This window comes from Pseudorasbora parva, chromosome 9 (genome assembly GCF_024679245.1).
Source record: "Pseudorasbora parva isolate DD20220531a chromosome 9, ASM2467924v1, whole genome shotgun sequence".
In the NCBI taxonomy this organism is placed as follows: Eukaryota; Metazoa; Chordata; class Actinopteri; order Cypriniformes; family Gobionidae; genus Pseudorasbora; species Pseudorasbora parva.
In genome coordinates this window covers 46,602,598-46,629,198 of record NC_090180.1, presented here as the reverse complement: position 1 = coordinate 46,629,198, position 26,601 = coordinate 46,602,598, and the positions used below count along the sequence as shown (strand labels likewise).

Below are 26,601 nucleotides of genomic sequence, written 5' to 3'. Positions count from 1 at the left end.
AGGTTCATTAGTTAACATGAAATAAGAATGAAAATATAAACATTAGTTAATGCACTGTGAACTAACATGAGCAGCTGGATTTTTATTAACTAACATTAACAAAAATTAACTAAAAATTATTTTGAACAAAAAAAGTTGTTCATGGTTAGTTCATGTTAACTAATGCATTAACTAATGGTAACAAATACAACCTTATTGTAAAGTGTTGCTATAAAAATTATGTAGACATTTTAAAAAGTATTAAACAAACTTTGAAATGAAAATAAAAATGGAAGATATGAAAATAAAAACTAATTAAAAATATAAATAAACATGCAAGTAGCAAACATGCACTGTATAAATGCAACAAAACAACTGGAAATGATTTAATGGACTAGTAAAAGTATTAAAAAGTGATAGTGGGACTAACCGGTCAAAAGATGTCGACTTCCAGACAAAGTCTACCTGGAAGTTGTGCGGAACCTCCACAGGTGCACCTGCACTGCTGCGCAGCTCGATGGCAATCTCATCTCCATAATCTGAGAGAATCTCGGTTAAAGAATTAACCGTACATTTGTACATAAAAACAGTTGCCAGCTTGTTATTTTGCTACGCAGTTGTTATAATTTACTGAGTGGTTTCAATTATGCTGCTGTGCAGTTGATAGGGTGTTCTTGGTGGTTGCTTATCAAACCATTAATCCTAAGTATGAGCAATGCGTGTCTAAGGACATAATAGTAGTTAATAATAACAGTTGTCATTGTGTAACAGCTAGTTTGATCCTGAAATCTTTGCTGAAAGGATGCTGTCCGGGACTTTGATGACGTGTCCGATTCCTTTCCAGAGTGGAGCCAGGTCTCCTTTGTAGCGCAGGCAGATCTCATCTCCTTGCATCAATCGCATGTCTGATAAAGATCACCGCCACAGAGAAAACGTGTGTCAGATAAACCACATCTTGCAAATTTATGGTCCAATAACAAAAAAAGAGCTATGTATCCATCACACACACACAGCCACACAAACACACATGCACGCGCACACACACACACTCGGGCAGACATGTCCGTGCACACATCGATGAGGGATGCATGGGACACGGTGTTAGGGATGGGATGGATATGAACCACTGGTAGACATAGAAGATGTTGAAAGTGAATATTACCACCTGAGTCCGTCTTGGGCAGAGTGAAATAAGCTATCCGCTTTTTATTCAGTCCCAAATCCCACCTCACTGTTATATTGTCTTGAGTCTGAGGTTAAAAAAAAAACAGGAGACAAGCAAAGAAAAAACATTAGCAGCAGAATAAATAGCAAATGCTTCAACACTTGCAGTCTGACACATTTTAAAGATGTTTAAACTAGGGCTGTCACAACTCCTGGATTCAATTAGAGTAGACTCTACTGCAATTAACCCATGCTGAGTAACCGGCAAAATACCGGAAGTGGTGCATTTCACGGACAAGAATCCATGAACTGCCTTATTAGACCGCTTTCTAATAGGGGTGTGACGACACTCATAGAATGAACCGATTAATTAAAAACACTTAAACATTCAGTAACACACACTATAGCTGTAAGACGTGTTTTGGTTCTGCTGTGATCTTTGTTTGAAACTATTTTCGCTGTTGAAATATAACAAAAACAGTCAATATTGTGTCTAAAATGTAAGTGACTAAATGTTAATTAATTGTTTATGGAACTGTCATATGAAATCAGTGTCATTTTCAGTTGTGATGGCATTCAGGAAAACAGCACACTTGGTTGTGTGATGTTGCTTAACTGTATTATATGGTATAAATATAAAAAGACGGAGAAGAGCACCCAAAAACACATCTGAACATCCATATATCGAATTTCTCTTGAAAAAAATTGCAATGTTCTTGTTCCAAAAATAAAAATCCCATCCATTTCCTCAACATCAAGATTTTTTAAAATAAGGTGCAATAACGCAATGTATTATTTTAAGACAGACATATGAACTCAAGAGATGATATATGCTTCAGCAGAAGCCACAAATTAGAGCTGCACGATTAATCGTTAAAAGATTGCGATCTGTGATCTTGATTAAAACACCAACGCGATCTTATTTCTAAATGATGATAAATGTCATGTTTGATATGAAACAGCTTCACAAACAGTCTTTTCAACCACACAGTATCATTATATCATTTCAGTGTTACAAATCTTCATATCACAGAAGTACTGAGATAAAAGTTGAAAGAAAAGAAAAAAATGATGTCTACAGTAGCGATTAAAAGAGCAGCGATTACAGCATTAGTAGGGTGGCGACAAGCGACCGTTAAAAATATAGGTAATTGAATCATTCAAGAGATTAGTTCAGAAACACTGATGCATACAGTAATAAAACAAAACAAATAGTATGTGTGAGTCATTGAATCATTCATTCACCTTAATCATTTAATTTTTAAATAGTCTGTAGTAGGGGTTTGCACAGACTAGTCGACAAGTTGACTTTAATGCTCTGTCATGATGCTTTAAGCTTGATGTTGACTAGTCGCTGACCTATAGAGGGCGCAACATGATAAGCCATTTCCTGACACACACGCTCCATTTTCAACAGTTAAAATGATAAATAAATGCATCCTCCGAGAGCTCTCCACAAGACATGTTTGATTATACCATCTGGATACTCAAAATTGATCAACAACACATTTTAAAATAATTAAATTTGTTAATTACCGTACTAAACTAATGCGTGCTGCACTGTAACACGCACACATAGCGCGCAAATCACGCAGAGATCGCGCACACACACAGAATCACTCAGTGATTGTCAACACTTTCTCTATGATTTATCAATAAAATAGCTTAGAAACTGAGAAGATCTAGCATATATTTCTTGATAACTAAAACCCACAGCAGTAGAGATGCTGGCAGGTAGAATTAATTCACATGCAATCGCTCTCTCACTAATGCATTCATATACATGTAATCATTACTGGGCTACTTTATATCTGATTCAAAACGAGCAGAAAGCTGTGAGAAATATAACGACCCAAAGATAAAAGAACTGATTAAAAAAAAGCTGTTATGTATGAGCAATAACCTTATGGGCAGCGCTGTGTCATATGCCATAGCTGTCCTGTGCACAAGAAAACCTGTGTTCGTGTCTCAGCTCAAGGTTCAGGCTTATTTGTTAATTAATGACGTCGTCAGCAACTAGTCGACGTCGACTTTTGTCACATTAATGTTGACTTTAAAAAAAATCTGAAATCATTCAACCCCTACTAAGCAATTAACATTTTGTAAAGATCGCTAGTAAATTATGTTTTATTTAGTTGTCTCTTCAGAATCATGTGAATCGCTATCTCTATTTGGAACAAAAAAACGAACCGATTCTCAGTTTATCCAGAATCGTGCAGCTCTACCACAAATTCTTCATTTTTATAAAATCATGTATACTGAACCGATAATACTTAACAGAAATCATCCAATCATAGTCGGCACTGCTACCACAGAAACAGAAATCATGCGCTGCTTTTCCACCGTCGGCCCAACCGTTCTTGTTGCTTAACCGTTCCATTCCGTGTTGATCCGGCCCAGCCGGTACGGATATGGTTTCATTTTCAGATGTGCGGCTGATATTGGAGCTCTTTGGAATCTAATACAAATGCGTCAGTCATTGCCTTGTTAACGCAAAAGTTTACAGACCGTATGAGATATATTATACTACAGAAATTAAATAAATTGTATGCTTCATTTTATAAATTAAATACAGATTAATTATTCTCGCTATCTTTTGTTCTTTGATTAACATTATTGGCACAGACAGACAGCAGGGATATTAGGCTGCTATCACTTTAAGAGCTAATGCACAGATCCAATATACTGATATATGTGATTTTTTTCTCGTCTGTTTACATTCATCAACTGTGTTTATGTGAAAACTTGCCAAGACATAATTTAGTGCATTTCTGATGTGAGGCGAGGTGCGCATTTTGAAGAGGAGAGATGCTTTCGCTGTTTGTGAAATTAAGTTTTCAAATGACTGATTTGATCTGATAATCTGTGGATAAATTTACTCATTCAATCCACAAGCTAATTAAATAAATGTTTGTAGGAATTTCCCACCTCACAAGTGTGAAACCTGCGGGAATGAGAATTATGCACAATATCCGGACCGAAATCCGAACCGTTAAATATTTTGAAATAACCTTCAACACATATCGTATACTTGGAGACAATGGTTTGGTCAAGGTTTATATTGCATCCTTATTGTGGATTTGATTAAATCATTCACAGAAGCTAATTTCCTTAAAAGACATTAAATCCTGTGCATTTGTCTTTGTTTTGATTTTCAAACACTTTTCAAACAATTTTAGGATTAATCTCTGAGCTGGTGGGTTTTATTCATGGGTTAGAACTATTTTACATATTTTTAAATAAAATTGATAGATTTGTTTTAAATGTCTTAAGAAAATGAATGGAAAAATGACGGTCAAGGCAATGACGTCTCAGATAGTCTGGCAGCAGATAACAATAAACAGTAAATAAATGGTTTGAGTGAAAAGTGTGCATTAAATATGCTTAACACGGAAGATCAAGCATGCACGTGACCCACTAGAACAGACCTTAGTGGTTCTCGCACCTCACACGCACATTTGAGCTTCTTTTGCTTTTAATGGTGGTTAGTAAAAACCCACTTGAAGATGCATACCGCCACCTATGTGACAGCTACCGTAATTAAAAGGATCAGGCTAAGGAGAGCCGATACCGATCAGTTAAATCTGGTCTGATATTGATCTTTGAGATCAGGTCTGGACATCCCTTTACAGAAACAGAATTATAGAGTAGAAAGATTTTCATACTTGGGACTCTTTGAGTTTCTTGTCGTAGTCAGCCTCTAGTTTGACCAGCGGCCCAAAAATGTTCTGGTACTGATAGGCATCTTCGTAGCGTAGCAGAACGTGCTGTGGTTCCTCATCCACTCCAGGTTTCTCCAAATCTTCCAGGGTCGCTGTTGGGTTTTCCTAAAAACATGATACAATTATAATGCTCAAAATGGCATGTTTGCAGTGTTTTCACTCCGTAAGAACGAACTAAATCACGGTACCTTCCAGAGCTCCTCCAGTTTGTTAATCTGCTGGGCCGTGATCTGTCGGGCCCTCAGCTGCTCCTGCTCGGACGGGATCTTCACCAACCAAGACAGGAAGCATCGGTCCTGGATGAGCGGCTGCCACTGAGAGCTGTCCCAATTAATGTCCTTCAGGCTGCTCTGACTGGCACACGGCTGCCTAAACACACAAACAAACACACACCCATGAGACGAAGAGACAGCACAAGCTCAAAAACAAGCACAGCTTCCGATAAAACCAGCACCAGATGAACAAATCGAATTTTGTGGCTTCACAGCTTCAAGTGGTGTGATAAAATTTTCATGAAGCATTTTAAAATAATTCAACCAGTCAACAAGAAGTGCAAGAATGATTTATGTAATTTTATTATTTATGCATTTATTGATTAAAATGATATACACATTTGATTTTTATGAATTATAAAAGTTTTATATTTAGGGGTTCAAGCACGAAGTGCTGAAACCCTATTGTAATTGTAAGGGTTTTTATTATTATTATTCTCCGGTAAAACGCGTTGTGCAGCCAAAACCGTAAGGGCTGGAGCGTTGAAACTTTGTCAGATGGTAGTCCTCACTCTGGGAAGACCCTCAGAAGGTATGACCCCGATTGGCCAATAGGTGGCGCTACAGCAACCAAAACCGCGAAAAGGCTCATAACTCCTAAACCGTTTGGTCCACACTCAAGTGTCTTATATCATTGGAAAGCTGAGTCCTTGTCAAAACGTATATCTCGGATTTCATTTCCGGTAGGCAAATTTTTCCGCCATTTTGAATTTTGTCGAAAACCTACTTTTGCGAACTAGTCCCTGGTTTTTTGACCGATTGGAACCAAACTAGTGCCAAAATGTTCTCTGTAGTCTGAATATCAATATTCATTGAGAAAAAGTTGAAATTTCGAATCAGGGACGAATAGGGGCATGAAAATGTACATTCAGGGTGGAGCCTATTTTACTAAAGAGGCTATAAAATTTAAGAACGAAATGAGATATCTTCACCAAACTTGGTGCACATGTGTATGGACTCAAATTGAGGTCACGTTAAAAACATTGTAACGATTAACCACTTGGTGGCACTATAATGTGAAAAAAACATGAAAATAGCTATAATCACATGACTGCTAGTCCAATTGACCTGGAAATTGGTATGCAGTGTCTTGGCTCAAGGTACTATATATATCTATGAGGACATTGGCGTATCTCAAAAAACAAGACCGCTATCAGCCAATGAATTTTGAGCACCTATTAGATGGAGTTAACAGGGGTCGATCGAAACGAAACTCAGTGGGCATGTTTGACTCATGGTCCTAGAGGTCTGTAAGAATTTTGAAAAAAATCGGCCACTAGTTGGCGCTAATGAGTTTTATGGCTCTGTAATCACGTGGTGTTGCACACATCCACAAAATATGCATATCATATAATAGATCTCCTCATGCTGAACAACTTTGCCTCTAGAACCATTTCTGTCAATCCAATGATTAATTAAATATTCACAATTATGTTAAAAACCTACTTTTGCGAACTAGTCCCTGGTTTTTTGCCCAATCAGAACCAAACCAGGGTAGGGCAATTCTCTAGACTCTCTAGATAAATATTCATTGAAAAAAAGTTTAACTTTTGCATTTGGATGACTATAACAGGGCCATTTATAAAAGAGGCGTGGCAAAATGCACTCAAAAGCCTATGAATCCTAAGGGAAAACTCAAAACGTCACGAAAATTGTTGGGTATATGTGGCATAACATGCTGATGAAGCATGAAAGGTTTTAAAGAGATCGGACTATAGGTGGCGCTATAACTGTTAAAAAGCTTTAAAAACCATGCATTTCCTATGGTAAATTGCCTATTATGGCTGTGAATGGACTTTTCCATCTATTATTTCAGTGTTTAAAATCTTGCTAAATAAAACTTAATGTCTTTAATGCCTATGTGCTTAAAAGGCCTTAAAAGCTTGAACCCCGCTAAATGCTGCTTGCAGCTTTAATTATATTATATATTTATATATTATATTATATATTTTCATAAGCACATCAAAAGCAATTATGCTAGCACACGAGGTACATAAAGTTTCTTACACCCATTTTCACTGAGTAAAAACGAAAATACAAGCAACTTTAGGGACTTTCCCATTTCATTGTATTCTCAGTAAACATGTGCCATCACACATAAAAGAATTTGGTAATATTATAATTGTATTGTTGTTGTTAAAACCAATTACTAAATCTCCCTTTATTTAACGACGTCTAAAAGACAGCCAATCAGATTTGGGTCAACCTAATCAAAAATATTGATTAAGTTTTAGCTATTTTAAATATTTTTTGACTCAATTTTAATGAGTAAATTAAGTTTTAGCAATAAAAAAAAGCATGTATAATTAATTGAAATCATGAAATTCATAATTTAACAATAATTTATTAAAAGTTTAACAAAAACTACAGTTAGGGTCATATGAAAGACGTTTTATTTTTTTCTTATGTTCTGTTTTATTTTTACCAACTCAAAGATTTCTTAATTCCATTTTTTTAAGTTACAAATTAATAATCAAAAAAAATGTGTTGTGTATTTAATTTTTTATGGCAATCAAATTAAGGCATTAAAATAGAAATTAAATTAATGTTTTAACATGGAAGAAAAGGTGATTATTTCTTAAAAATAATAATAATAATTATTTATTATTAGTAGTGGTATTAGTAGCAGTACATTGAGGTTTAGCTTAACTCTAATGTACAACAGTAATATATTTCTGTCACAATTTCAATTAAAATGTGTGTGTGGGAAATGAAACAGTACATCTGCGCCATTCATTCACACAGAGAGACTTAATATTCACAGACACAAGTCTATATCACGATTAGATTAACTGTACGGACCTGAATCAGAATGAAGCATTTTGCAAATGAGTGGTGAATTTTACCTGCACAGAAGCACCACGACAGAGTCTGCTTTAGCCGGGATGAAGCCCAGTAGGAAGACGTTGCGGCAGCCGCAGTTATAGCACTCCAGAACCGTCTCTCCCAGCGGCCCGTCCTTATGCAGCGTCACCTCCTTGCATTTGGCCCTCACCAAATGGTTCACAATATGACTGAGAAGACAAATGTGTCATCAGACATCAGCCTGTAAATGTTGAATTTAACAACACAAACTTGATCAAATTGGTGTACCCACCTGCCAGACGTGTTACCCCGGCCATTGCAAAACCATTTCTTGCTGGTGTTGCAGTAGACCACACATGCTGGATCATGGATGCCACAGTAGCTGCAAATATACAAAGGAAAAACTGCTCAGACTGCTTTGTGTATACCCCGAAATACACTAGTGTTCAAAAGTTTGGGGTCCGTAAGATTTATTCATGTTTTTGAAAGAAATCTCTTACTCACCGTGGCTGCATTTACTTGATTAAATATACAATCAAAACAGTAATATTGTGAAATATTACAATTTCAAATAACCTTTCCATTTCAATATCTTGTAAAGTGTAATTTATTAATGTGATGCAAAGCTTAATCATTACTCCAGCCTTCAGTGTCACATGATCCTTCAGCAATCATTCTATTACGATTGGCTGCTCAAGAAACATTTATTATCAATGATAAAAATTTGTGGGAACCATTCCTTTTTTTTCATGATTCTATAATGAATAGAAAATAAAAAACAACAACATTTATTTTAAATAGAAATCTTGGTAAAGAATATAAAAGTATGTTCTACGACATTAAAATTATGAAAACAACAACAAGTTACATCATCTGAAAATATATACTTTCTTTTAGTCATTTTTAACTCCTTCCTCTACATTTTTTGATTAAAAAAAAATAATAAATTAAAGTTGCCACCAGCATTTTTGATAATTTTTACAAAAGTGTCATGGCCCCCAGATTGTTTTCTTTTATGAATATCTGAACATGCATTTTCAAAAAGAAGTCTCTGCTTTTAAACAAACAAATAACCTGTTTTATTCTAGCCTCATGGATTATTCTTTTATCAACACTTGAATGTGGGGGAGTTTCATAAAAAGAAAACTGAGCAAAACGCTGAGAAAATCATGTTTTAGTCAAAGTCTACAACCAGAGCGATGATATAACAGAATGAGTCGATTGAGTCCTGGCTCTTCCAAGCTTTATAATGGCAGCCCAAAATTAAGCCCAAAAAAGTGCCTCCATCCATTATAACAGTGCTCATCACGACTTTTCGGGGTTAATCACGGGGGTTAATAAAGGGCTTCTGAAGTGAATCAATGGGTTTTTTAAGAAAAAATATCCATATTTAACACGTTATTAAGTAAAATATCCAGAGTTTTGAACTGCGTTAAATTTCCTTCGTAAATTGAATACGTTGGAAGCTATATAGATTTTACTTTATAAAGTTATAAATGTGGATATTTTTCTTACACAAATGCATGGCTTCATTTCAGAAGGCCTTTATTAACCCTCCAGAGCTGCGTGGAGTATGTTTATAATGGATGGATGCACTATTTTTGGGCTTAAAATGTTGGGCTGCCATTCAATCTCATTATAAAGTTTGGATTAGCCAGGACATTAATTAATATAGCTCTGATTGTATTCGTCTAAAAGAAGAATGTCATACACCAAGGATGGCTTGAGGGTGAGTAAATCATGGGATGAATTTCATTTTTGGTCGAACTATCCCTTTAATGATTGGCTGACTGCAGTTGCCTGGGACAAATATACAGCACAGCGAGTGAGCAATCAGAAGCAAGCATTTCAGACAATCAAATTGTGCAATAGTCTATACCTCTCACAGCTATAGACACATAATTATGGCATGTGAGATCAGGGCAGGTGTGTCATTGTCAGTACCTGCAGGCGTGCACTGGCAGATCTTTAGTGTAGTAAGTATCTTCTTCATCCTCCTCAAAGTTCAGCTCGGCCAGAAGTTGGCTGGTCTTCACCACCGCATCCTCTCCGTTGGGCAGAACTCCATCAGGCCCGTTTACCTGTACACACAACATTTCACAGAAAAGCCACCATTTATACAAAACAGATCTTTAAACAGTACAACAGTAAAAACAGGAGATTCAATTCACTGCACAAGGCACATAACCCTCAAATCGCACTGCAACTTACCGGAAGCCAGTGATTATACATCAAACTCCTGATGTAACATATTATTAGAGCTTATACACACCAAAACAAGCCTCTAATCAAACACTCATACAAAAACATCACACATATTCATAAAACACCAGTGTAGCTCAAAAAAAAGAAACACACAAGCACACATGTAAGACATAAACAAACCCATAAAATACCATATAAATTCTCAAATACAATGCATAATTGCATTACAACGCTAAACAGTTAATAAATGCATTCTTAGAAGTACATAAATACATACAGTGTCACTTTATTACAACTACAATATAGTAAACAAATACCGTACAACACACCTGACAGCTGTGGCTAACTTAAGCTATCTGTAATAACACGTGTCGATTAATATGTTAAGAAACTGAGTTTATTATCAACGTCAGTGTAGTTCACAAAAAGTCCCTCTGAAGGTGCGAAAATACACCTGGGATCTGTAGCTAACCAACCAAAACAAGCCATTTGACGTAACACATTCAACATCAATCATTCATTATGTACGAGTTGGTGTATTTACATGAGGTTAATAGTGAATAAAACATGTTAAAACACTAATGTAGTTGACAAAAGTCCCTCTGACAACTCTCTCTCTCTCTCTCTCTCGCAGGCGGCCTGCTCTGTCGTTGCTAACGCTACCGCGCGGCTAACGCCTGCTAGCTCGCCATATTTGGACTCAAACGCGCTCTCGGCCGTCTGACAGAAGGCTAATTTGTGTGTTTTTATGCGTTTATACCTGGTTGTCGAGTTGACTCTGGGTCTGGCCCTGTGTTTGGGTCTGGCTGGGCAACGTAAAGTCGGTGAACTCGAATTCGGAGCCCTGCGTGTCGGCCCCGAGCAGCTCCGTTTCCTCCGTGTCCAGGAAGGTGAGCGTCTGCGAGCTCGGCCCGTACGCCTCCACACTCATCTTTTCCTGTCTCTATCGACCGCCTTTTCACAGAAAACACCGATTAATCCCTCCGAGACGCGGGAGAACAACCGACCGAAGCGCGTCGGGCGACGTTTGTTTTGGTTCGAAGTGAAGAGAAGGAAACGGCGCGCGACGGGCTCGTGCAAGAAATGAAAGCAAACGATTCCGGAGAAGCGATTCGACTCCCACTCGACGCGCGCTGACGTCACGGGCGAGCGCAACGGACGTAGAGCGCACAAGCGCCGATGACGTGTACACACAGTTGTTGTTTTGCAGGAAAAGGTCTTTGTAAATATTTTGCTGCCAAAAATAATTATATATATATGACCCTGGACCATAAAACAAAACACCACAAAAAAATCTAAATATTGAGAAAACCGTCTTTAAATTTAATTAACCAATGCATATTACTAGTTATACATTTTTAATATATATTTACAGTAGACACAATATCTTCATGGAATGATCTTTACTTAATATCCTAATGATTTTTGGCATTAAAGAAAAATTGATCATTTTGACCCATACAATGTACTGTTGAATATTGCCACAAATATAGCTGTGCAACTTGTGACTGGTTTTGTGCTCCAGAGTCACATATATTTTGCCGTCATAAAAAAACATATACAATTTTATAGCTTCTAAAGAAACAGTTCACCCAAAAATTTTAAATATGTCATTATTTACGCATTGTTATTATTAATCTTTACTAAATTAAATATAAATTCTGCTAATTCTCTCTAAAAACTTTGGACAATTTTACATTCTATTATATAGTTTTATACTAAGTATTTTGGTTTTGCAAGATATAATAAAGACAATATAATATACAATGTGAATGGGCAGTGTCCTAAAATATTATTACAAATGATAAAATCTTTGATAAATATTATGCATTACGTTTTAAGGACCTCATATTAATATTTAAATGATTTTTGATTATTGATTTTTTTGGTTTTACGTATCTGACTCCAGATAATATCAAAATGTGAATAGTGAAAAACCTGAAATATTTTGACCTCTGGAAATACACTTTCCTTGTACACATACTATATATTCATAATATGATATGCTGATAATGAAATTGGTAATGCAACATTTTTCAAACATTAATTAGATCATGCAAAGCACATTTTCCACTCGTGATCTCATACTTTTTCTATTTTAAAGTGTGAAAATTTGTATACAGTTAAAATTTAAAAATCAAAACAATTGATTACGGGAGAAATCATTTATTAAAAGCTACAGTTTGTAAAAATAATAACAAAAAAAGTGAAAAATAAGAAGAAAACAATCATAAAGAGAAAACATAACAGGGTCCACCAGAATGTGGGATTCGTATGGTCACTCGAACAGATGTCAGAACACTTAATACAATAAAACTGATCAGTGGAAACAAGGACATGCTGAAAATAACAGAGTTTAGGCAACATTAAAGTAATGACGATTCACAGCATTATTGATTACAATGTAGTGGACCAAAGAAATAACTCAAATTCCAGTAAAAAAACCCTTAGAAAAACAAGCTAAAGAGAGAAAATTAAAACCATATGCAATTCAAATCACATTTTATAAAATCATTTGATGGACTGAGCCATTATAATGTAATGTAATGCAATACAATGCATAATGTAATGTAATTTAATGCAATGCAATGGCATTTAATGTAATGCAATGTATAATCTAATATGCAATGCAATGTATAATGTAATGTATAATGTAATGCAATGAAAAATATAATGTAATGTAATGCAATATATAATTAACCGCCATTTAGTAGTCTAAAGAGTTCTTTCAGTTTGGACCAAAATTCTGCAGTCTAAAATTCCAGCATTTTGAAAAGAGTATGAAAGTATGAAAATATACAAGGAGAAAATCTCAAACAAGGTCCACTGAGAGAAGACATCATATCTAACGATTTCACATTTCATATAATGAACAAAAGCCAAACCGCTGAGGTTTTCACAGCTAGTGCTGATAGCATTAGACCTCGGATTACTCAAAAGGCATCAGGTTTAGGTGTCTTTGTATGTACATAAAATAATCAAAATGGTGAAAAACACATTTGGATTGAATAGTTAGGTTTAATGTTTGCATCCTAAAGTCTGGTAACTCACTTTGGCACTTTAATAACTAGGCGGACACATTATTATGTCTTTATATCGTTGTCCAAAAGGCTGACCATTGCTTTTACTTGGTCATAATTTTACACCAGCCTCTCCACCTGCTCTTTAGTCAGTGATGAAATGAACTGTGACGCTTCTACTTCCTGCCCAGTGTGTATTTGGGGTATATTTGAAAGCTGCAGATGATAGAGAGAAGTTTAAAGCAGTGTAAGTTTAGCATTGTTGAGATACTAGTATGGTTTTTATTCATATTTTGAATTATGGTCAACTACAAAAACCCGGGTTTGAATACTACAGACATAAAGTCTCTTGTTAACATTAGCGAATGCATTAACTAGGAATAATATATTCAGCATTTATTAACCTTTGTTCATGTTAGTTAATAAAAATGTTAATGTTAGTTCACAGTGCATTAAAGATACAACATTTGAGGTTAAAATGTATTAGTTAACCAAGATTAATAAATGCTGTAGAAGTATTGTTCATTCTTAGGTCATGTTAGTTAACTAATGTTAGCAAATCAATCCTTATTGTCAAGTGGTACCACATAGTCTGTTGAATAAAGAATATAAAAACAAGACGGCACACTAGTTCTGACGATTTAAATATATCCTTGTTGAAATTTGGCTGCAAGATATGCATGTATAGAATGATGTCTATTTTATGCATAATCCCATATCTCTGCATGTTTCAAGTAAACCCCATTAAAGTGCTTTCTAAGTGATTCGAGCCCAGCTGCAGCATTGAGTTTAGCACACACGTTGATTCTCCTTGTACGTAGCACACAAGTTGAGATATCGATGTCTTCAAATGTGAACTCTTGAATCCGAACAAGAGTGTGTGTGTTGTCACTGGTGGTGCAGACAGTGTTTGTTTGCCTTGTTGTTCTCCAGCAGTTCAAGCATCTCCAGGACGACGGCTCTGAGGGCGCGAGCGAGCTCCTCCGCGCTGTACGGCTTCCCCAGAGGAGGCACATGCACAAACGCAGATCTGCCCTCACCCAAAAAAAGTGACGTGTAGTAGGTGTAGTCACACAGATACCTGAGGAAAGAGGATGGGATATGTTTTATAAAGCTCTGTTCCAAAACTTAGAGCCCTATTTTAGCAATCTGAGTGCATGGTCTGAGCACACGGCATGGATGCGCTTAGAGCGAGTCCGAATCCACTTTTGCTAGTTTAACGATGGAAAAAAACAGTTGGCGTGCCAGACGCATGGTCCAAGAGAGTCATGGGTGTGTTTTGGGCGTAACGTGCAATAAACCAATCACAGGGTTATATGCAGGAATCCTGAAGTTAATTTCAATACCTTTTTAAGATTTTTTTAAGTCCTCAAAATATTTTAAGACCTCATCGCACTTCAAGTTCTAATCAGCAACAAACCTTTAACTTAAAGCTGCAGTCCGTAACTTTTTGCGCTCTAGTGGTTAATAAACAGAACTGCATGCGACTTGTGGAAGAACATTGTAGCTGGAGCTACTTCTCTCTGTTTATGTCTATGGCGGATCACGCAGGGACTGTGCTCCTCCGCAGCGGTACCTACCAGTCTGGTCTGAAATAGTCCCAATATAAACACTTAGGCCCCATTTACACTGCATGGTTCAAGTGACCTAATTCTGATTTTTTCCTCTCTTGTGGGACAGATCGGATATGACATGTGAATGTGTAAGCAGTAAAAAAACGCATGAATTCCAATATCCTCAGATCAGATTCAGGCCTCACTCATGTGGTAATAAATCAGATATAATTTTAAATGCGTGCATTTGCGTCTGCCATGTAAGCGGTCAAATCGGATATTCCCCAGTAAATGAGAATCATACGTCATTGAAAAAAGGACGTAGGCGAATGACGTCAATTCAGGTGGACACAAACTGCGATCCAGGGTTGCCAAGTCTGCGGTTTTCATGCGGAATTGGGCTACTTTAACACAGTTTTGAGTTGCAATTGGACGGGTTTTGTTGTGAAAAACCCTTTAAATAACACACAAAATACTGCGCTATTGACTTTAGAGCAGGTTTGTGTTGGTCAATGTATGGTCAGTAGTTTTCAGTTCCTCCAACAATGCTCTTGAACACTCCTGGTTTAGACCAGACGCCCATGGGGTGAACAGATGCGCCAGTGCATTTGATATTTAAACAACGTGGAGCTGGACGTGAAAATGAGAACTGCGTTATTCTGAAACTAGCAAAAAACACTTATGTCGCGCCTGTCGTCAGATTGCACCGGGTGAATGATAGGTCCCTTAAAGTCAGATGACTGGATTCAAGCAATTTAATTCTCACACTCAACTTTTCACCACCTAATTAATCCCAGGACCAAAACCCTCAAAAAATGGAAAATATTTAGTAGTCTTAAAGGTCTTAAAGTGTTAAAGTGTTAGTTCACCCAAAAATGAAAATTCTGTCATCATTGACCCTCATGTCGTTCGAGAGCTGTATGACTTTCTTTCTTCTGCTGAACACAAAAGAAGATATTTTTGAAGAAACGACGGTAACCAAACAGTTTATGGTCCCTTTGACTTCCATAGTATAGGAGAGAGAAAACATACTATGGGAGCAAGGCTTGACATTAACACCCGTCAAAAGCGGGTAGATTTCAGCTGTGGCGGGTAAGGCAGCCATTCCCACTAGACACTTTGGCGGGTTGAATATAAATTCAGCCTACAGTCAAATTAAAAGCCAAGACTGTCGTATCACAAGTTGACATATCAATTACAATTCTGTATCGATTGACTTACAGTTAGTGAAGGCGGGATAAGCGGAATCACGCTGAATGACACACAACAGAAGTTCGCTCTCTCTCTCTCTCTAATAGACGCTCACACAGATGTCAAAATGTCCATCTTGTGGAGTATCTCGCATGAACATAGTCGGTTATGGCTTCTTAAGTGTAAGTAAATGCGTGGGTAACAACTGGTCCATGCATTCAGCAGCCCAATTAAATACCTGTCTGTCATTAATGTTAATCAAACAACTACAGATGTTAAATAAATGTATACATATGAAATAACCCTACTGTATCTGAATTTTTTTTATTTTATTTTTTTACTATTTTTATAATTTGCTTCTTAGTTCTTTTATATAGCCAAACTCATATCATATTAAATTTGTCATATTAGCCTATGCTCATATTGCCCACCAGCACACACCAGCTGAGCTGATACACACTGTAGTCTTGATTTGGGTCACTCACTCTGCATTTGAAAGTATGAAAGGGCTTCAAATCTTCTAAATCAAATCAAATTACTTAAAATCAAGTAATTTAAGCATGCCAAAGTCAACTTTAAACATATAAAATGTAATTTCCAAACAGCCAAATTGTGGCCAGTGAAAAAGTGAAAACATTTGCAGTCATAAGTTTACATACACCATGCAGAATTTGCAAAATCTTGATAATTTTAAGAAAATAAGAAAGGTTATACAAATATCACGATTTTAAGGATCTAGCATATGTAAACTTTTGAATAGCGTCATTTTGGTCTTGTGGACTATATATAAACATATGTTATGAGAAATATCTCATTCAGGACAGTACTAAATAAAAAGCAATTTTTATGATCCTTCTTATTTTGTTAAAATGATTCAGGTTTTACAGATTGTGCAATGTACACGTATGTAAAATGATGACTGTGAGTGCACCTTAAAGAGGACCTGTTATGCCCTTTTACAAAGTCTTCATTTGATTTCAGGCTCTACTAGAGCAGGTTTTCCTGCTTGAATGTTGATTATCTCCTCATATTCTCCATTGCTGCAGCTCCTCTCTTCCCAGTCTGTCAGTAACTCTGTTTAGTTCCTGTCTCTATGAAGCCCCGCCTTCTGAAAAATCACACTGTGCTTTGATTGGTCAGCTGGAGCAGTGTGTTGTGATTGGTCAAGAGCTTCCAGCGTGTCTGTGGAATTACCATAACTGCTAGTTTCACTTTGAAAGCTGATGATTAAAGCACTTTGAAATGCCATTGTGTATGAAATGTGCTATATAAATAAACTTGCCTTGCCTAGTTTCAAAACACTTCTAACTAACTCAAAAGGCCCCACCCCCTTTATTCTGCGTATGAATTATTTAAATGAGGAATTGATTAAATGAGAAAGCTTTTTGTGACGTGTTTGTTCCCGGAAGAAAACTCTAGACTACAATGGAGGCATTTCAGGAGTTCAGAAACACTGACGCTGATATAGAGAAAAACGTTTTCATTCTCATATAGCAACTTCACACACTAAAGAAAAATGACCAGGTAACAAAAGCATAACAGATTTTCTTTAAAGAGCATATTACTGCATGTTAGAGAAACGTCCATACCTGCCGGCGTCCTTCGATACAGACACAGAGACCCCGAGCCCAGAGGAGTTGACTCTCTTACACACCGCGTCCATGTCTATGAGAGAATGAATGCAGTCCGGCCCTCCGTCCATACAGCAGCGGGACTCCGGACAAAACCTGCAGTTATCCAGACGCATGTAACCCTGGTTATGACCACACTGCTCCAGCGTCACTGTGGTGGCCATTCCAGAAACTCCAACGTGGACAACTAACTTTCAAAACGCAGAAAGAAAAAATAAGCTTTAAAAAAAAAAAATTATTGATCAAATGTATTCTTAATCCGTATTTTATAATATGCTAACATATTTTCTCCACATCCCTTAACTAGTATTATCACTTGTCCGATCACCAGTGATGCCAGTAACTTAGTTACTTAGTAACGCACAGTGTTGGGCAAGTTACTAGTAACTAATTACTTCAATAGTGTAATTAGATTACTGTGCAAATTACTCTCTTTAAAAAGTATTTAATTACTTATTACTAATTACTTTTTAATTACTTTCTAAATCCTATATCAACTTAAGCGATTCAAGGTTAGACATGAAACGGCTCTTTAAATTCATTCGAATACATAATATAAAACTACATAAATTACTCTTATTAACTGACCAAAGTATTAAAAATGTGAGAAGGATAGATAAAAACTTGCATTTTAAAGTTGGACTTTAAATATTGATGGAATTATGTATAATTATATTTAGTATTTAGTTCAATTACATCAGAAGTAACTGTAATTCAATAACAGAAAAAATAAGAGTAATCCCTGACTTTACTTTTTCAAGGGAAAAGTAATTAAATTACAGTAACTAATTACTTAGTAACTAATTACACCCAACACTGGTAACTCGTTACTCTGATCTGACTACTTTTTTCCAGTAACGAGTAATCTAAAGCATTACTATTTCTAAACCAGTAATCAGATTAAAGTAACTTATCCAAGTCACCGTGAGTCACTATTTTAGTCATTTTCCTAACGTCGTCTCAGAGAGAGTATTTTTTCAGGAAATATGTTTTAATTTCAACCTAAAATGTCAGGAGATACATTGTTGGCGTTACTGTTAAAAATGCACTTCCAATAAAGTGAGTGTTGGCAAAAACGGTCGTCATTTCTGTGTTAAGGCGGCAGGGGTGTTGTCGGAAACTGCTGAATGTAACTAATAAAGTAACTTGTAATCTTACTTAGTTACTTTTAAAATCAAGTAATCTGTAAAGTAATGAAGTTACTTTTTAAAGGAGTAATCAGTAACCAGATTACTTTTTTAAAGTAACGGTGGCAACACTGCCGATCACACAGATGTGTGCGCTGTACCAGCTCTGTGAACCGATTGATCCGCATAAACATCAATAATTAATTACTTACAAAATGCTGCCAAAAAATATTTCTCTTTAAAAATTTCCCACATTGTTTTTTGACCACTAAACTAAAAATTTGTAAAATCGGCCAATTTACTAAAGGAGCCGAATTGAGATTCCCATATCTCTGGGATCAAACGATGTTGGGCCTTAAAAATTAAAGACACTAAAAGAAAAGTTTGTTAAGAATCAGAATCTAAAAGGACATTAAGATATGTTTAACACTTTTTGAATTACAGTCATGCAAATTTCAGGCAAAAACACAAGAAACACTTTTTCCACCATTGGCATATAATGCAACAAAGATCGTGATTAATTAATTATTGATCTTTTTTTTTTGTGTGATCTAAAATAAAAGTTTTTGTTTACATAATATGTGTGTGTACTGTATATAATTATTATGTACATATAAATACAAACTCATGCATATATTATTTTGTATTAATTATTTATATATGCAAATATTTCTTAAATATATAACTGCATATATGTTTGTATTTATATACATAATAATTATACACAGTACACACACATATTATGTAAACACAAACTTTTATTTTGTATGCGATAAATCACCCCCCAAAAAAAGATCATTCATTAATCACGATCTGTGTTGCATTATTTGCCAATTGTGACAGTTAAAAAATGGGAAAAGTGTGTTTCTTGTGTTTTTGCCTGAAGTTTGCATGCCTGTAACTCAAAAAGTATTAAACATATCTTAATATCCTTTTAGATTCTGATTCTTAACAAACTTTTATTTTCGATTTGACCGCACTATGGTTTCTAGAAGCTAGTTTCCAGCAGGCATGTTTTCGGGCAGATATAGTTACGCTACTTGTGGGAGATGCTGTTTCCATAGAGACGGCAGAAGACTCTGGACCGCCTGGTACTCCACAGGAACTTCAGCAACATGAAGGTTTATTTCGTCACCCAAACCCAGTTTCTCCAGCTCCTGAGAAGAGGAAATTTTGCAGAAGGAAATGTTACTTCTTCTCATCTTATTCGGTATCAAAATATCAACTTTGCCTCAAAAGTTTCTCCTGAAAAAAATACCAAATTGAGTCAACACAGAGTATGTAGATAGCAGCTCAAATCATTTGATGAGAAAAAAGGGAACTGATGTGACATAATTGTCACAAACTAAAACTGCTTGCTTTTCAGCAATCTATTGTATAAAGTGCTATAAACATGATGTGACTGTACTGGAGTGCCAGATAGCCCATGCAAACATTTCCATGTTGCTATGATCAGATACTTTACTTACTTTTCTTTTTTTTTAAATGTGTGCGTTTTTCCATTTCTGTTGTGTGTTGATTTTGTTATTGAGAGGAAAGTGTGCAGCACATATTTATATATTAATCGAAATGTTGCTCTAAGCGTAAATATATTCTAGCAGACTCCAAACAAAATTAGGAACGTTTAAAAAAGCAAAATAGTTGAAATATGTCATCTGTGCTTCCTGTCTACAGACTGGATCCAGCCTTTGTGCAGATTTCAGACAGCGCCACCAACAGTCCAGAAGATGCCAACTTTGGGCCGTATCATACATCCAGTGCAATGCGACGCCAGTGTTTTCTGCTAGTTTCAGCCCGACGCAGTTCTCATGTTCACGTCCAGCTCCACGTTGTTTAAAGCTACACTGTGTAACTATTTTAGTTTATTCTTAGCTAAAATCACTTAGTTCTTTCAAAAATATATGTGCTCATTAATGTATATTTACTTCTTTCAAGTAATAAAGTATTCTCGTAAGTTTATAATATGCCATTGAAAATACACACGGGTGAGGGGTTCGAATAGCGGTCGCCATGTTGGCCCTCCAATTTGAAAGTACAGTAGCCAAAGAGGGACATACCCTTAAATTCAAGCTTCGCCTTTCACGTTTTAACATTCGATGGCACCGTGTCGAATGTGAAGAGGGGGATTGCCGTGTTAATCTTGGACTAAATCGGCCACCGTAGGAGTTAAAACGAAATCCGAATTGAGAGGAACAGAAACTAATAATAACTGGATGGTCATATAGCTTTACACCACTAGATGGGGGAAAATATCACACAGTGGAGCTTTAAATATCAAACGCACTGGAGCATCGATTCACCCATCAGTGTGTGTGTGTGTGTGTGTGCTCACCAGTGGGCATCTGGTCTGTAAACCAGGTGTGTTCAGGAGCATTGTTGGTTTGTTGCTATTGTGAGAAACTGAAAACCACTGACCATTGACCAACACAAACCTGCTCTACAGTCAATAGTGCAGTATTTTATTGTTTTATTTAAAGGGTGTGTGTCTATATGTGTCTATAGGTGGTGCACAACGCGCATAAACTCTGTTTATTACACACACAGGAACGCGCAGCACACACACACATACACACACACACACGCCAAATGTGAAAAATAAAAGGATTCCTCTCTGGAGAAGCGATCGGTCTTTCCTTTCACATGTAAATAGTGAATCCGCCATGGTGTGAGCACAACTCGCGTTTAAAGGGAATGGGAGATGAGACTCTGATTGGTTTATTGCACGTTACGCCCAAAACACACCCATGAGTCATTAAGAGATGGGGAACGACCCTTTTAGACCCTGCACCGGGCACACAGACTGCTTTTTTCTGTCGTTAAACTAGCAAAAGTTGATTGGACAGGCTCTAAGTACATCTGACCATGGGATCAGGTCGGTAAGATAAGGCCCTTTGAATCAATATACAAAACTGTCAAATATTATCCTTATCTACACTGAGAAAAAGTATTGTTGGTTTAACTTAAAAAAGTAATGTTTGCCTTCATTTTTAGTTAATTGAAATAAGAATTTTTAGTTAAAGCTGCACTATGTAATTTGTCCGTCCGCTAGAGGTCGCCTATTCAAAACAAAGGCGTATTTGGACATGTGGTCTCAACTCACAGCCGGTGGGAAAGAATCGGGATAGGACCCGGGCAGAAATCATGTTCATGAATGTGGTTATTAACATTACTGTAAAGCAGAGCAGGAGCGAGTGTTGAGGAGCTGAGCGAGGCTACTGGAGCGATTGATACACAAACACACGGCTCGTGAGAAAAGGGACTTTTATTATGACGGGACACAGTCGCCGGAGCCATTTCCTCTTCTCCGGTCATGAGTGTGAGGTAACATAGCTCTGTTTATCATATTAGACACATCTAAGTGTGTTTAAAATGATGTTCTGACGTTACTCCGTGCGTTCGCTCAGCGGGTGCTGTGACTCTTGTTCACACTGCTAAGAGTAAAGCGTTTCTGCAGAATAAAACCAGAAACCAAAGATAACGCAGATATGAGGCCAATGACAGGCGACTCCCTCAAAAGTCCCGGTTTATCGGTTAAAATAACAATTTTTTCACAATTTACAAATAGTTCGAAACATTTGGGATATTGTAAGAACTCAACTGAACAAAATATATAACACCGGTCTAGGGGTTTTTGTATATTTTACTGCAAAAATACTACATAGTGCACCTTTAATACAACGAAGGAAATTGGTTTAATAAATAGAAACGGAAAAATATGCTATCTGAACCACATTAATTATTTAAATTAATTTGACAAAAAAATAAAAAGTTGTGAAAAATCATAAAAAAAACTTTTTTAGATTTGTATCTCTGCATAACACGTTCACTCTGTTTCTTACTGAACATATGACGTTAACAAACACATAACGTATGCATATTACTGCCTATGGACATTACTGATACACTCATCACTAACTGATAACAGAATCAAGCATTTTGTGTAAAGCTACTTTGAAACAGTATGTATTGAAAAAGCGCTATACAAATTAGGTTATATTGAACTGAATTTTAGTCATGCAGAAACAAACCCCAGATCATAGTTCATGGTTGATCTGCTCTGCTCATTCCCTTCAGGTGCAAATATCGTACCTGTACTGCCACCCAGCTGGCATTGACCGCATGTTCACCAAACGGCTCGAAACCTGCAGAAACACAACCATATGGCAGATGTAATGCAATGGCTTTAGTTGGGAAACAATACTATTTATAATATTTTTATAAGAAGTCACGTTCATGCTCATCAAGGCTGCATTTATTGGATCAAAAATACAGGGGGAAAAAACAGTAATAGTGTGAAATATTATTACAATTTTAAATAATCTTTATTTTAATTTGAATATGCTTTAAAATATAATTTATTCCTGTGATCAAAGCTGAATTTCCAGCATCATTACTCCAGTCTTCAGTGTCACAGATCAGAAATCACTCTAATATATGATTTATCATATTATAGCATATTTAGCAGCTTTTTTAATTCATTGATGAATAAAATAATATATGTATCCTTGATTCTGATTGGTCAATGGCGTACAGTCAAACATTTTGTATAATGACACTCAACTGCACAACACTTGTTTCTTCTCACATTTCGACTTAAATTAATATTATATGTCCATGCATTTATTTCTGTAAGCAGCCGTATGATCAGCAGAATAATGTGCAATCAGCCAGTAATTAAATCCCAATATTAAGGATGAAACAAGACGTCTCAGCTTTATATTATCATCAACTTGTCTTTTATCGCTGTTACACACTTTAAACTCAACAGGCTGGTGTCAGCAAAATCTAAAGTCCAAGAGTCAGACTAGATTTAATAAGTAACTGCATTTGAGTTTTAGCTGAGATGTTGGCATCGATAACCTGAACAGTTACAGTACAAACACAGAACCAAGAGTTGAGCAAAACTTTAATAATTAATTTCCTGCACAACGGACAATAGAATACAGTATGGGTTAATAGTTTGGACAATCACTATTTTTAATGTTTTTGAAAGAGTCTGTTATGCTCATCAAGCCTGTATTTATTTGATCAGAAATACAGAAAAAATAATAATATTGTGAAATATTATTACAATTTAAAATAATGGTTTCCTATTTTAATATACTTTAAAATATAAATTATTTCTGTGATGCGAACTACTACATTACTCCAGTCTTCAGTGTCACATGATCCTTCAGAAATCACTCTAATATGAGGATTTATCAATGCTGTTGGATGCAGTCTGCTTAATATTTTTTTTATAACCTGTGATACTTTTTTAAGAATTCATTGAATAAAAAAGAAAGAAAAAGAACTACATTTATTTAAAATAGAAATCCTTTGTAACTATTGTATCGTGTTCAAAAGTTTGGGGTCAAGTCATTTTTATTTTTTTTATTTTTTTAGAGAAAATTAATACTTTGATTTATATGTTACACTGTTCTTTTAAAAAAAAATATTTACAAATGAATCCTGAAAAAAGTATCACAGATTCCAAATAAATATTATTTGAAAACCATTATTTTAGATTGTAATGATATTTTACAATATTACTGTTTTTCTGTATTTTTATTCAAATAAATGCAGCCTTGATGAGCAGAAGAGACTTCTTTCAAAAACATTAAAAATAGTAATCTTCCAAACTTTTGACCAGTAGAGAGTGTATATTATATTTTTATCAACTCAATCAGGAATAAATAGTATGATGATAAAATTTAATTAAATGTGCAATGATGATGAAATCAGATGGTAATTTTTATATTACTTTAATATATTATGGGTCTGAATAATTAATACAGCCATATACAGCAAATAGTGTTATTATCATACAACTAAAACTACTTAAAACAAATATGTTAATTGAAATAAAGCAGAAACAAATAAATATCAGATGACTAGATCAAAACTTAAGCAAAATTAGAAATTTTGCCTTGACTGACTAAAAAAAAAAAAACTGGAAATAAATAAAAACTAAAAACTGACATAGAAAATTGAATTAAACCTCAATAATTTTTTTTATAAAATAACATCAAATAGCTAAAAATGTAAAATTGAAAGTATAAATACTGTAGATTTTTTATATTAATTATACTTAAATATTAACAAAAACTATAAATGATAGGGCTACTAAAATTACACAAACTCCAAACACTTTAAAATAATAAAATAGTACCGTATTGCAGTAAATAAACAATCAAACCTTGAAGTAAATATAAAAATGAAACTTTCTATTACCATGGTAAATGTTTAAAAACATGAGTATTATAGTAATAGAAAAATACATGGTATCACCACAATAACTGTAGAAAAGAAAAGAACACAGTGTCCAAAAATGTACATTACGATACTTTTCGATTCTTTCGGTTAGATACGGTATATCGAGATCGAGATAAACAGATGTTTTATGCTATTCTCTCTTGCATTTAGTTCCAAATGACTTTCCTTTTTAATATTGATCATCATTATAAATCGATTATAATAATAAGACTGACCGAAGCAGACTCAAGTTGTCACTAGAAAAACTCTTAAAACTGAAACAAAACCCACATGATCCATCAAAACATTCCGTTTTGTTGCGCGACCAAGACTTTGATCACAGTTTACCTGTCACGATAACCGTCTTCTTCTGCTCCATCACTGACACGAGAGAGAGTTTCGATCAGGAACAGAAGAATGAGCATCAGATGAGCTCTTCACAAACCGAGATCATCATAAACACACATCATGAGCCAGGACTCTTCCTCTCTCTCTGCCTGAACGGAGATCAGCGGTAACGAAGGACAACAGCGCCATCTGTTGCTCTGGCGGCGTTTACCCTCGTGGATAAAGCTGCCTTCACGTATGCTATCGGAATCATCGTAAAGGTAAATACTAGTTAAAAATTGGACATGAACGCCCCCTCAAAATCTGAATGTGATAAGCTTATAATCACAACTTTCGAAGTGGTAAGCAGGACATTCCGATATAACGTGAAGGCATCATAAGAAAAAAGAAAAAAAAGATCACAACTTAATAGACTTTAGTACCCTTATTTGGATGAAATGTACCATAGACATAATATACGTAGACGCCCCATAGACTTACGCTGCCTATTGGAGCGGACGTATCAGCGCGGCGCCATCTTGGATGGGTCCCCAATGCGCAGCCCGCCCCCGCATTTATTTCTACTGAGGAAGATGTATTCTCAACTACAATGATCATAACTCCCCGCGTTTTTACCGGATTTTCACACGGTTTGTTACAAACTGCAGAGACTTAGTTATGATACAGGATGCTGTCACACATTGAAAAATTCTGCTTTCTTGTAAGACTTTGTATTACGAGCTTTAACTAAGACATATGGTAGACTATGACATTGATAAATGTATACAGTTATGAATTTTATATTTTAATAAAGAAACAAGTTTGATTTTTTACTTAGATTTATTTCTCTCTCACACACACACTCTCCCTTACACACACACTCTCCCACACACACACACACACACACACACACACACACACACACACACACACACACACGCACACACACACACACACACACACACACACACACACACACACACACACACACACACACACACACACACATGTTGGTCTATGTGGTTTACAGGGACTCTCCATAGGCGTAATGGTTTTTATACTGTAGAAACCGTATTGTCTATCCCCTTACACTGCCCCTGTCCCTAAACCTACCCATCACAGGAAACATTCTGCATTTTTACTTTCTCAAAAAAACATCATTTAGTATGTTTTTAAGGCCATTTGAATTATGGGGACATTTGATATGTCCTCATAAACCACATTTATAGTGTAATACCAGTGTAATACCCATGTAGTTATACAAATTTGTGTCCTCATAAACCACATAAACAGGCTCACACACACACACACACACACACACACACACACACACACACACACACACACACACACACACACACACACACACAC

At 35.9% G+C, this 26,601-nt stretch overlaps 2 protein-coding genes across 3 annotated transcripts in view; both read right to left on the bottom strand.

Annotated features, from left to right (window-relative positions):
• upf1 (UPF1 RNA helicase and ATPase) overlaps nucleotides 1-11,288 on the bottom strand; it is a 46,890-nt gene extending 35,602 nt beyond the window's left edge. Inside the window, exons 1-9 of one of the 2 annotated variants that reach the window (XM_067452849.1) lie at nucleotides 10,908-11,288; nucleotides 9,887-10,023; nucleotides 8,235-8,324; nucleotides 7,984-8,151; nucleotides 5,054-5,234; nucleotides 4,809-4,970; nucleotides 1,142-1,229; nucleotides 786-884; nucleotides 410-518 (exon numbers count right to left, since the gene is read on the bottom strand). In XM_067452849.1, coding sequence (XP_067308950.1) covers nucleotides 410-518; nucleotides 786-884; nucleotides 1,142-1,229; nucleotides 4,809-4,970; nucleotides 5,054-5,234; nucleotides 7,984-8,151; nucleotides 8,235-8,324; nucleotides 9,887-10,023; nucleotides 10,908-11,078 — 1,205 coding nt within the window. In that variant the 5' untranslated portion in view covers nucleotides 11,079-11,288. The remainder of the gene's footprint in view (nucleotides 1-409; nucleotides 519-785; nucleotides 885-1,141; nucleotides 1,230-4,808; nucleotides 4,971-5,053; nucleotides 5,235-7,983; nucleotides 8,152-8,234; nucleotides 8,325-9,886; nucleotides 10,024-10,907) is intronic. The other variant, XM_067452850.1, reaches the window with a different exon arrangement.
• Nucleotides 11,289-12,995: 1,707 nt separating this feature from the next.
• On the bottom strand, nucleotides 12,996-25,408 carry pgpep1 (pyroglutamyl-peptidase I). Its single transcript, XM_067453352.1, has 5 exons — nucleotides 25,252-25,408; nucleotides 22,759-22,811; nucleotides 19,710-19,826; nucleotides 17,501-17,733; nucleotides 12,996-14,248 (listed from the first exon to the last, which is right to left on the bottom strand). Exons 1-5 carry the CDS (start codon nucleotides 25,280-25,282, stop codon nucleotides 14,056-14,058), a joined length of 627 nt encoding a protein of 208 aa, XP_067309453.1. The 5' UTR covers nucleotides 25,283-25,408; the 3' UTR covers nucleotides 12,996-14,055.
• Nucleotides 25,409-26,601: the final 1,193 nt, after the last annotated feature.

Coding starts and splice junctions, on each gene's coding strand:
- pgpep1 (XM_067453352.1), bottom strand. CDS start 25,282: ATGGAGCAGAAGAAGACGGTTATCGTGACAG. Junction 22,812..25,251: donor GAAGACGGTTATCGTGACAG/GTAAACTGTGAT, acceptor GTGTTTCTGCAG/GTTTCGAGCCGTTTGGTGAA. Junction 17,734..19,709: donor GGAAACAGCATCTCCCACAA/GTAGCGTAACTA, acceptor GCGTTTTGAAAG/TTAGTTGTCCACGTTGGAGT.